The 12,141-nt window shown below is 56.7% G+C and overlaps 1 protein-coding gene across 4 annotated transcripts; it reads right to left on the bottom strand.

The window, feature by feature from the left end:
• Positions 1–105: 105 nt before the first annotated feature.
• On the bottom strand, positions 106–11,580 carry ATOSB (atos homolog B). 4 transcript variants are annotated; one of them, XM_014797464.2, is made up of 9 exons: positions 11,556–11,580; positions 4,008–4,151; positions 2,794–3,763; positions 2,587–2,645; positions 2,290–2,395; positions 2,012–2,170; positions 1,722–1,790; positions 1,467–1,642; positions 106–1,352 (listed from the first exon to the last, which is right to left on the bottom strand). In XM_014797464.2, exons 3-9 carry the CDS (start codon positions 3,685–3,687, stop codon positions 1,199–1,201), a joined length of 1,617 nt encoding a protein of 538 aa, XP_014652950.1. In that variant the 5' UTR covers positions 3,688–3,763; positions 4,008–4,151; positions 11,556–11,580; the 3' UTR covers positions 106–1,198. The 4 variants fall into 4 exon arrangements, with proteins under 4 accessions (XP_014652950.1, XP_004443307.1, XP_004443308.1 ...); XM_004443250.3 differs by lacking the exon at positions 11,556–11,580 and adding an exon at positions 11,121–11,225; XM_004443251.3 differs by lacking the exon at positions 11,556–11,580 and adding an exon at positions 6,711–6,933.
• Between the last annotated feature and the right edge of the window lie 561 nt (positions 11,581–12,141).

Raw genomic sequence — 12,141 nt, 5'->3', positions numbered from 1 at the left:
AGGGCCTCAGGCCTCCCCTCTGGGAGAAAGAGCAGAGTCACAGCTCCAGTTGGGCCCTCTATCCCCATTCCCATGCTCTCCCCAACAGAAAAAGTAGGGCTTAGCTCAAGTTTTCAAACAAGAATTTATTCTTTCTTTTTTTATGTTTCCTAAAAAAAGTACCAGGTACAATTTTTTACTGTTTTTTTTTTTTTTTTGTCTTTTTCAACTTTCAGCAAATGCTTGTTCCCCTCAGCCCAGTGCCAGAAGTCAGGGCTAAGGCTGTCAGAGTCTGGAGTGGGGAAGGGGGTAGTTGGGAACCACATGACTGAGTTTGAGGGGTGCCCCTCACCGCAGCTGAGGTAGGTGGGTCAGAGTCTGGCCAGGTGAAAGGAGGCACCCCGGTCCTTGGCCCCGACTCTGCCCCCTGAACACCTTCCTCAGTCAGGACCCCAAAGCAAGGAGACACAAGCAGGAGGAGAGGGAGAACTGGAGTCTGGAGCCCTAGATGAGGGGTGGTTAACCCCCATGTGTGCACATGCATGCACGCTCTCTTTCTCACACACACGCCACACACACACACACACACACACATAGATAGAAGTTGGCTTTCAGAGAGGGGTTAGAGAGTAGGGGAAGTGAAAGGAATGGGGAAGGACAAGGGAAGCTGAGTCTTTGGCTAGTGACTCAGTCCTTCTGGGATACACTCTCCACCCTCTGCTGAGGGCGAGCAGTTCTCCCCCAGCCCCCACATCAGCCTCTTCAACCCCTGAGGTTGGAGCAATATGTGAGAGTGAGAAAGGAGGAGGGGCAATGCCAATTATCATGTTTGGGAGGTTACCAAGGCAACCCAATTTGAATAAATTATAAATTAAAAATAAATAAAATAATAAGTGGCCCCTGCCCAGGACAGGGAGGCAAGGCTGGCACAACTTGCCTGGGAACTTGGGACAACTTCAGGGTAGCTCTGGTTCCTGCCCACCACGTAAGCCGGCCTGGGAAATCCGGCGGTGGGGGGGCAGGCACGTGAGTACCCAGAGCAGGGCAGAGTGTGGTCAGGATCAGCTTTAAACACCCAAATAATCAGTTTGGGCATGAGCATAGCGAGGGCTTTAATTCAAGCCTGAAGGTCTCTCACCACCTCTCCACATGTTTGCTCTGTCCAGGATGGAGTAGGATGGGCAGGTCCTTGGCCCACACGGGTTCAGGGCACTGACAATCACGGCAAAGGTGAATAACGTGGATTGTCAGGGGCCTCAGTCACAGCCTGCAGTTCGTAGGGGAGGCCTGTGTCCAGTTCCAGGCTCCGGCGGGAAAAAAGCAAGCGGATGTCTCCATGCAGGCTTAAGCGGCCTGAGCGGGAGCTCCGGAACCTGGGGGAGGACAGGGTGATCAAAGAAAGAATCCAGAAGTAGAGAAGCCAGGAGAAATCCTATTCAGGGAAGGGATACCTGGGCCTCCCCAGCTGCCCCTGGGCCCGTCCTCACCTGAGGTGCAGCAAGTAGCAGAGGAGGCGGCGGATGGGACTCGCATTTCCCTCCTCACCCACAGGCACCAGAAAGAGGCGATGGCGCAGGAAGGTCATGTGGGCAGCAGGCATGTCCGAGAAGTCAAAGGTCACAAGGAACATCTTCACCACAGTCTGGTTGGGGTTAAATAAGGTCTGGGGACAGGGCAGACAAGGTTGGTAGAGCCTAGGGGCTGTCTTCCTCTCCCCATTCCCCCCGTCAGGGAAAACTCACCACTTGGATGGTGCCCACCTTGGGCACACTGTAACCCTTCCTCCCCAGGGGGTTCAGGTCCACGATGCCCTGGGAAGGCCATGGAGCCATGAGCCAAGGTGGGGTCTGAGAGAGCCTCGAATACTCACCACCTCCACAATCTTTCACTCCAGGACCCCTGGCCCCTGCCCCACACTAGAGTTCTCCCCACCTGGCCCTGCCTCCCTCTTAGGTGAGAACACCTAAAGAATACCTCCTGCCCCCAACCCATCATCCTCACGAGCTAACTTTGGATTGAGGTCAGGTCATACCAGGAAGGGGGCCGGGGCATTTTGCTCAGAAACATCAAAGAAGGTGACAGTGACAGGGAGTGTGACATGCTGGGGGCAGTAGGATCCACTAGCTCCAATCTCTGCCGTGAAGCCCTCAATGTGGCCAGATGGTGCAAAGCGTCCTTGCAGTAGTGATTCCTGGGGTTTGAGGAAAACACAATATGAGAGAGATGCCAGCTATTTTCCTTATCCCTCCAAGCCACACTCCACCACCTCACTCTCCCCAAAACCCCGTCACAGATTCCGAAGGGAACTACCTCAAAGTTGCCCAACAGAGTACGGCTGACGGCAGGGGTAGGAACGGGGGAGGCACTGAGGGGGCTCAGCAGGCCTGGCCCCTTCTGGAGGCTTCGAAGGGAGCTCCTGGTAGGGGAGGGGACACAAAGTAGGTTCGCTTGAGGCATTCTGGGATGCTTGCTCATGTCCCTAGGCCCCACCCTTTGCCACTACCTAGGGCTCCCGCCCTGGGGTCCCCCACCCTTGGGCTGAAAAGAGGATTACAGACTTCTGTCTCATTTTCAGGGACAGGGCACAGGGAGAAGCTGGTCACTTACAGCTTCAGGCGACGGGCACCTTTCAGCCTCCGCCCCATGGGACTGCAGTCTCTTGGGTCCTATGGAAAGGAAAGAGATTGGGTAGAAGCCAGGTATGTTTGGGAGCAGGGGTTCACCACAAGTTCTCACAGGAACATCCCCCCAGGCTTTCACCTTTTCCCCTACAGATATCCACTTAAGAGTAGAGCACCTCCTCGCATGGCTTACCAGCACAGGCTCCTTGGTTCCAGGCAGCAGGTGGCTCCAGAAGGATGTGGCTTTGGCATCAGAACTGTTGGCAGCAGGAGGGTGGCCCAGGGTTCCCCGGCGCCTCCGAGGGGCTGGCCCCTCATCCTCAGAGCTGACATCCAGGGCTTCTCCAGCAGGAAGCAGCCTTCGCTTGGTGGGACAGGGGCCTGGAGGTCCAGGGCCAGGGGGTGTGTGCTCGGGACTGTGGCCATTGGCAGTGCCAGGGGACTCCCTAGGCCAGGGGCTGCCCCCATTGCCCACCCCAGCCACTGGGCTCTTACCCCTTATTTGTGCAAGACTGTGCAAATCAGCATCAAGTGTGTGCATTTGGCCCTGAGGGGCTGGCCCTGGGGACTCCCCCAAGGACCCCTGTCCCCCTGGATCTGGGGAAACCCAGTCTCTTGTGTGCAAAGTATTGCAGGAAGCATTTGATGGGTGCCAGGGGGGACTCCAGGCCCCTGAAGTCCAAGGTGAAGTGGAGCTACCGCCCTGTTCCACAACACAGAGGCCATGATGGCAGAAATGCTGGCTGGCCACACCCAGTCCTAGCCCCAGTCCCTCTGGGCCCACGAGCCCCACAGTAGATGGTTCTTCAGGGGGTAGTCCCTCTCTGGCCCCCAGCCCAGGGCCTCTCTTCAGCTCCCGGGGACCCTCAGTGGGTGGGGCTGGCCGTTTCAGGGCCCTGTGAGGCTCGGAGGCGCCAGCTGGAGGAGAAAAGATGGATACCTGGTAGACCCCGGGGGATGTCGCCCCCCCTGCTGGGCTGTAGCCCATGAGCAGGCCACCCTGGAGGGCCCCCTGCCTGACTGCAGGCTGCGAAGGGCCAGCCTCTGGCTCTGAGGATGGAGACAGCTCCGCCTGCACGTGGCGCATGAAGCCCCGCCTTGGGTCAGGGGGGCCCCCCCACACAGCCTTTATGCTGGGCCTGGGCTGGGGGGCCTGAGGACATCTGTGCAAGAGAAGAGAAGAAAAGGTGATCAGAGGAATCAATGAGTCTTCTCCCTCCCAGCTGACTTTCAGATCCTCCCATGGCCTGAAGAGGTGACCTTGTGGGGTTCCTGGGGGTAAAGGTGTCCAAATCCCCAGATGGATTAATGGAATATAGAGGCCACGCCCAGAACTTCCAAGAGGGTGACATGTTTAGTTCAGCTTTCTTACTGTACCTGCTTCCCCTCCCTCTCCCTGGCACTCACCCCGATGAAGAGGCCTTAAGCCCAGCTCTGTGTTCCCTCTTCCTAAGTGATGCCTTGCTCTCCTAGCTTGCAGTCTGGTCCATGCCCGCTGCACTGGCAAGGTGACTGCCACCATTCCGTGTAGCTCCTGGGCTCAGCTGGACCCTGAGGAGAGAAGAACAGACATAAGCTAGGATCCCTGGAGCCAGTGGTAAGTCTCCTTTCCAACTGTGGGCTAAGAGAGCACCCCCAGTCCATCCTCCTCCCATGAGGAGCTCTTCAGAAACAGAAGGGGCCATCTTGGGATCCAGGGCCCAGAGGACAGAGCTAAGGAGCCACAGAGAGGCAGGTCTTGGCTCAGTGTAATAAGGATGTGAGAAGTATGTTGAGGCAGGATGATCACTTGTCAGGGCCACCACCTGGGGGACCCCTGCCCTAAATAGGAGGGGGGATGAGATACCCTAAGACCCAAGAGACCATGCCAACTGAGAGGTGGCCAGGACAAGAATTCAGCCCTACTAATCAAGGCCACTGAGTTGCACAATTCCTTCCCAAAGGGACAAGTGCCACCCCCAAGCCCTAAGGGTAGAGGTCTTACAGAAACTCACACCCCATCAGCACTCCTTAGAGGTATAAACCTCAGGTCAGCTCAGAGTGGGCCCTTCAGCCTTAAACTCCCAATTGCCCCCAGCAGTCTGTCCCTTAACGGGAGGCAACAAATCTAACCAAAAACAAGTCTGGTGGGGAGGAGGCACTGCCAGAAGGCACTTTCCAGGGCCTACCCCTCCCCTTAGGCCCTGCAAACTAGAGATAAGGCAGAGGCACTCAGACAGCTGGAAGCAACTAGGAATACCTCTCCACTCCTCCCAAAACATCCAACACCCAAAAACCCAACCCACTGCTTTTCTGCCAGGGCACAAAATGGTCTTTACTGACCAGTCCACTCTCAGGAGCCAATACTGGGTGAGGGGAATTGAAGTTAACTTGAAGGCCATCTTCCTTCATGGGAGGAAATACTGCCCCCAGGATCAATCTTCTCCTTTGGGCAGTTGCCTGTGCTGCCTGCCATTCACAATACCCTTTCCCCTTCAAGGAATACCCCCGGATGCCTCCCCAAGCGCTACCCTTCCTCCTTGGCTAGGCCAAATGTCATCCCCTCCAGAAAGCCTACTCTGGCCACCCCAGACGATAGATATTTCTCTCTCCTCTGAGACCTCAGCTATGGCAGTGTCACCATCTCCTGTAACCCAGTGACAAGTTTGCTTGCTTCTCTGGGTAAGACATCTCCTAGAGTGACCATAGGGTTCTTGAGGGTAGGTCTGTGCCCCACTTCTCCACCCAACTCCAAGCATAGGGGTAAGCACGTAGCAGAGCTCAAAAAAGTGGAATGCAAGTCCCAGAGATCTGGGCAGCAGTCCTGACAGTGCAGAGGAAAACCAACCCCCAGGATGAAAGAAGCAGAGAAACTAACTGTATAGGAAGAATCAGCAACAGAGGTGGGGGTGGGGGGCAGGCAGAAAGGGGAGATTTACACCCAGGACTGAAAAGCTCTCCTACACCAAGTTCTCAACATTGTACCTCACACTATCCTATTTCACCAAGTTCCCATTAGAACTGAGATCCCTAAGAAAATTCTGGTTTTCTGTGGTGGGTGGGGTGTCTGGAAAGAGCAGAACGCCAACGATAGTGTTGTCAGAGGGTACAACCTGTACTGGTCTCTACCCCTCCTTTCCTCTACCCAAGCCATACAGATTCAGGAAGGGCCTTTTCCTTAGCACTCACACCTCCAGGTCATCCAGTTGGCCTCTTGAGCCCTTGCCCTGGGGAAGCCAGGTGATGACATGATGCCCTACTTGACCCCAGCATGCCTGGCATCTGCTCATTACCCCAGAGCCCTCTCGGTTCCCATGCTGTCAATGAGAAACTCTAAGACTCACTTCCTGCCACCCAGCCAGTCTGGCTCTAGACCATGGCTTCAAGCTGACTCATGGGGCAGGACTGTGGGCAGTGGGGGGGGGGGGGGGGACCCGCCGGTGAGGCCAAACCTCACTCTCTGTGCAGGGGGTAGGCAGCAGCTGGCGTCAAACAGCTGTGCCAAGCTGTAGCTGGCAAGGACTACAGCTCCCAACATGCCAAGGGAGCAAGGCCAGCAAAAACAACAAGTCCCAGAATACCATGGGGTGTGTCCCCTCAGACACCTGCTAGGCCTGGGAGGTGGGGTAGGTGGATGTTGGTATAGGTACAAGCTCCCAGGCTCATTCTCCCCTTCCCTTCAATATTAAAGGTATCTATTTCTACCCTGATCAAGGAGGATGGCAGGAAGGAGAATTCCTCTCCATGTGCTTTCCACCCTCATTCTGTTCAGAGAGAACTGCTCTACAGCTGCTCTACATTTTGTCCCTGCACACGTCCCCACAAGCTTGGGGGGCTGTTCCCATGGACCACTACTGTGGGTAGGAAGGTCAACCTCTGCTCTCTCACCAATCCCTTGGCTGCTGGCCTAGAGCCCTCTACCTTCAGGGGAGAGGGAACAGATCTCAGCACCCTCTCCAAACTGAGCCTGGTAGACTCACCCGGCTCCTGCACTCCTGGTTCTGGAGGATCCCCCACCCCATGCTTAGCCTCCCGGTCCTTTCTCTCTCCTCTCCTCCCCACAGCCTGGGACAGGACCCATTCCCTACTGGGGCTTCGGAGATTTGCTCTTTCCCCCTAGCACACACTCACCCCGCTCCCAAATTGGCTCCACCAGGCGGCCGCTGCTCCGGGCCCTTCTGTCCAGTCCCAGTCCCTCCCCTCCAATCCCTGGTCCTCCCCACCACGGCCCCCAACTCAGACAAAGGGTAGCTCAGGCTGAGCCCTGCTCTGCTTGGCTCTTCTCTGTTCAGCTTCGTGTGCAACACTAGCGGGGCCTGGCCCCCGCAGCCCCCTAGCCGCTGCCGCGCCCCTCCCCGCGACTGCCCCTCCCCATGGCCGCCGGGGCTCCGCGCTGCCGACTCTGCCGCCCCTCTGACTCACAGGCCATTTCCTACCAGCTGATGGGGCCGCCCGCCCCGCCCAGCGCCCCAACACCCCCACCGGCCGCCGCGGCCGCCACGCCCCCCCCAGACCACGCCCTCCATGAGCAGCGACCAGGTTCATTGGCCCATAGGAGGCCAGCCTCCCCACGACCTCAAGTGTGAGGCACTCCCCCTCCAAGAGACGCACGCCCATTGGTTCATAAGGGGGGGTCGCCCCGCCCATCTTAACCCCTCATCTGCCCGGAGTCAAAAGCAGCTACCTTGCCTTTTAACCCTTTCAAAGACGTAGGCCTCCCACTTCTCACCCCAGCCCTTCCTTTTCCGATCTTGGTTAATAGGCCGCCTTGGGGCTTTTATAAGCACAGTTCGACAATCTCCAAAGTCAGCCTGCTCTTCTCACACCAGACCCCAAATATTCCCACTCCCATTCATCTCTCCCAGCCTTGCAAACTAGAACTCCAGAGACCAGAGGATTGTCGAAGCCCAGGAAGCTTCCTTCATGCCAAAGCAGATGAAAAAGTCCTGAAGTGGGATCTTATCTCCTTCCATGGAGAAATGGTATTTTTCCCTCTCTTATTCTATATTGATGTTCTTTTGCCCTCATTAGAGGGGCGCCAAGGGCTCGTGAGATAGGGATACATTTTAATCCAGGGACGTAAACATCATTCTTTGTCTCTCTGAACTCCCATTCTGAGATCAGGCTGCTTCATCCCTTCTGCCAGTACTCTTTCTATTCATAGGCTCCTGTTCAAGGAGGCAGAGCACCCAGGGGAAGTGGAATAGGAAGGCTTCTGCCCAGAATGGGGGAAATGTGCCCAACTCTGGTGATGGAGCTCACCCTCATGACTCACAGCTCACTCGAAACTCCCCACCCTCCCCCTGAGTCACTGGCCCCCAGGCCCAGGGCAGACTCAGCCAAATTAAGTGGCAGCAGAACCAGCATTCCTAATTTTTGTCCTCCTATTCTTTAAATGACCAGGATAGAAACCTTTGCAAGGATGAGGCATTAAAAGACATTTTTTAGAGGGGCTGGTTTGGGGCAAGCTAAGAAAATAGATAGCCCTGTCTACCTTTCCCTCTGGACTTGTTGGCAAGTCAGATAGTTTGGAACTTAAGAGGCTTTTTCTCCCAGTCTTCCACAGAAGCAAGAGGAAACCACCAGAGTCAAAAGAGGGATGACTCAAACTGAGGCCCTGGAGAATTGGCATCAGCAAGGACAGGCTCTCTGGTTGTGCCTCCAGAACTGGGGGAGTCCATTCATCTATAGTGCAGAGGCCACAGAAGGCCCAAGGTCCTTGTTTCTACTTTGCCTGTGCTGTGGGCCCCAAGGGCCCTGAGGTTGTCACTGGACAGTAAAAAGAGGCTCCCCTCCCCCTACTTCCTCCTTGTGCCCTACGCTTAGGAAGGACAAGCAAGTAACAGTTAGTTCCTCTAGGCTCCCTTCTCCTCACCTCAGTCCAGGGGAAAAACCCTGAAAAAGAACCCAGTTGCCATGGACTGACTTCCTTGCTGGTTCCCTAATGCTAAGGAACAGGATTAGGAAATTTTCAACACCCTGAACAAAATTGCAGAGTACCAATGTAAGAGACTACTTGCCTTATTAAAAGCTTGCTGGGAAGACAGGTAGACACAGAACACTGTAGAAAGGAATAATCACTTGGTGACCCCCCCTTTGTTCTATCTTACTGCCACTATCATAGGCCCAGGCCTTAGTTACCTACAAAGGTCAGGGGGCAATAATTCAGGGGGAAGGATCAAAAATGTTCCAGGCCTCAGTGTGCCCTGGGAAAGCAGCTTGGTACAATCAATAGGCCTCACCGAGCTGCCCTAAACTCTCACCCTGCTTTATTTTTTTCATAGCTGTTATCACCACCTGACACCTCCCTCCCTCTCCCTCCTTCTCCCTCCCTCTCCCTCCTTCTCCCTCCCTCTCCCTCCTTCTCCCTCCCTCTCCCTCACCCCCTCCCTCTCCCTCCCTCTCCCTCCCTCTCTCTCTCACACACACACACACATTACTTTCTCCCATTAGAATGGAAGCTCCATGAGAGCAGCAACTTTGTCTGTTTTGTTCATGCTGATGTTCGTAGAATCAACATCAGTGCCTGGCCCATAATAGATGCTCAATAAACACTGGCTGGAAGAAAGAATGAGCCCTGGGCTGAGTGAATAGCAATCAGGAGGCCTGGGTCCTAACTTCTGCTCTTTCACTGTGAGACCTGGAGAAAAATCGCAATCTCTTTGGCCATAAATTTCCAAATCTGTAAAATGAGGGGTCTGTATAAACGATGACCACTGGGGGCCTCTACAACTCTGGCCTTATACTGCTTAATTCTAATGGTGATTGTTCACTCATATCCATTTTCAGAAGATGGATCCAAGCGTCTGAATGCCTTGCTGCTTGTGTAGAAGCAGAAAGGCTATACACCCCAGCCTCAGCACAGCACAGCAAACTGATCACACAAATGCCTCAGGAAGCTGGAGTGAGTCTGCCCTAGGCCGGCCCCTCTGAGAGACAGTCTGGGAAGCTGTGTTGCCATAGCAATCAGCTCCTCCTCAAAAGGCTTCAGCCTGCCCTCTTTTACCCCACTCTACCCCACGGCTTTGTCTGGCATCAGCACCTCCTCCCTCCCCAGCCAGTCTCTCAGCTAGAGAAGGCTGGCTTGGGGCCCCTTTCAGCAACACTGCCACACTCATTCAGCCACTGTGTGGAAGGCATCCTTTCTCACCCTCTCCCAGCCAGCCAAGGGGCAAAAAGAACTCTGGCACTACATCAAGTCCCCTCAGGGAACCACAGGAGCCTCCAAGAGGACTAGGCCCTAGCCTCAGTTCTGGCAGTCAGCTTCCAAGCCAGGAGTGTGGGGAGCCATCCCCTCTTCCTCCCCCAGCTGAGGCTGGAAACTCACATCCTTTCCTGAGTTCAGCCCACAATAGTGGCCCACCTCTCAAAACATACATTCAAGACCCTCGATACTTCTCATCATTTCCCCTTCCCACAGAAGCCCAGAATTTTTGAGGTACCTAGGGTTTTCTACCCAGGAGAAGAAAAAGGGTGGGGAAAATCAGTTTGTGGCAAGTGGTAAAAATGTGCCTACCAGTCACTTGGGGGGCTGTTGAGAGAGACCTTGGTAGTAGTAGGGGTGGGGACTGGGCCTTGCTGCTGGTTACCAGGGTCTCTGGCCATTGAGTACAAAGTCCCAGGCAGGGCACAGCTCCTAGACAGGCAAGGACCAGGCCAGGCCCCAGGGCGAGGAAGGAAGTGGGAAATGAGCACACCCAGAACACAAGGGCAGGGCAAAGGGGGGGAGGGGGAAGACAGGGACCAATGCAGGCTTCTGGGAGGAACAGGAACTAGAGTGAGGGGTTAACAGGAACTCAGTGGGGAAAGGGTCCCCAGAGACACCAGCTAGGGGAAGAAACCCTAGTCTCAGCCAGACAGATCCAAAGCAGACTGAGGAGAGAGTCACATACACCCCAGGGGCAAGCAGGGCCTGGATCCTCTCTAAGAGTGCTCAGGCCTGAAGGTGGAGTTAGGAGCTGAGGAGCCAGGAGCACTATGGACTGGCTTCCTCACCCTACTAATTCCATCACCCTCACTCCTAGAACACCGTACACAAACGTCTTTCTGGAGTCTTTACAATGCCCCCAGACTTTCTCAAAGCACTAGGGATTCTTCCCCCCTCACTTGATGCCTACAGCCCCCTTCCCTCATACAGTGCTCAGAGCCCCATCCCTTCTTCCTCCACACAGTCCCTCGGCCCCTCCCACACTCTGGACCGCCAGCCCTTCTCCATCACACAGCACCCTCTTTCCCCAAAGCGCCTTCAGATCCCCTCCTCTCAAGTATTGTCTCCAACCCCTCACATCAGACAGCACCTCGCCCCCTCACATTGTACGTCCCACCCCCACAAAGCACTCCCGCCCCTCCCCCACAAGGGCCCCTGGAGAATGCACCTCCTTGCCCACACATCGACCCCCCCATCCCCTCCCCCACCTCTGTCTTCCCCTCCCTTAGCAGTCTCCAGATCCTCTTCTTCCCTAACGTGCGCCCCCTCTCCTCATGTCTGCCCAAGCGCACCCCCGTCCTTGTCCCTTCTTCCACACGCACCCCGCCCCACACCTGTAGTTCCGTGAGTCCCGTTGCACCTGAGGAGGTAGTGGACGGGGGCAGTTACTGAGCGGCCTGCCCGGGCCTGCAAACCTCGCCCCTTCGGCCCGAGCCCCGCCCCCGCAACGCCCGGGCCCACCCTCTCCCTGGTCCCACCTCCCACCTTCCCCGGGCTCGTCCCCTTTCCTAGTTTCTTCAATTCCTGGGGCCCCTCACCGTGACCCAGGCCCCGCCCTCTGGCCCCGCCCCCTCTCGTCCTCCCGGCGTCTCCGGGAACCTCCGCTCGTCCCAGGCCCCACCCCTGACCCCGCCCCCTGTGGTCTCCCCGCCTTTCGCTGGGACCCGCCCCTCGGATTCCAGCCCAGCAGAGCCCGGCCAGGCCCCTCCACCCCGAGCTCCCTCCGGTCTCGGAGCCTCCCCTCCCCGCCCCTTCTCCCGCTCCCTCACCCGGGCGCTCGCGCTCCAGCCCGGATGCGCTGGCTCTGACTGGCGGCAGCGGCCCCGATGGATGGCGGAGGAGACAAAGTGATGGCTGCAGGTCGCCGGAGGACCCACCCCGGCCGCGTGCGGCTTCTGTGATGACAGGTCTGGAGGGGCGGGGCCTCGCCGACCGGATCCGGCAGGGCCTGGGAGCCCGGGCCCGGGCCAGAGCGCTACCCGGCGGGCTCCGAGCCTGGCGGGGCGCTCCTCAGGCTGTCGCGCCTCTGTGAGCTGCCCGCGGAACTCGCGCCTCTGTGGGGACGCCCGGGTTAGCGCTCGCACTTGCCCTAACGGGTCTGTGGGGTTCGCAAGTGCTGAAGCAGTCTCAGGGTCTGTGAAATGGGGCAGTCTGGCTGATGGGTCTCCGGGCTGTGAGGCTAAGCGGTTTCAGCAGCCTGCGCTGTGCGGAGAGTCCGAGTTCTGGGAGACCGGCAGGAAGGATGGGATGTGGACCTGGGGGGTGGGTCCGCTGGGAAGTCTGTGAGTTCCAGCAGCCTAAGTGCTAATAGGAGTCAGGAGAGCCTGCAATCGCCGGAGAAAGATAGAGCCTTTG

The sequence above is a fragment of the Ceratotherium simum genome, chromosome 29, assembly GCF_057802395.1.
Source record: "Ceratotherium simum simum isolate JZ-2026a chromosome 29, ASM5780239v1, whole genome shotgun sequence".
NCBI classification, from domain to species: domain Eukaryota; kingdom Metazoa; phylum Chordata; class Mammalia; order Perissodactyla; family Rhinocerotidae; genus Ceratotherium; species Ceratotherium simum.
Note: the sequence above shows the minus strand (reverse complement) of the source record. Positions and strands in the feature narration are given on the sequence as shown.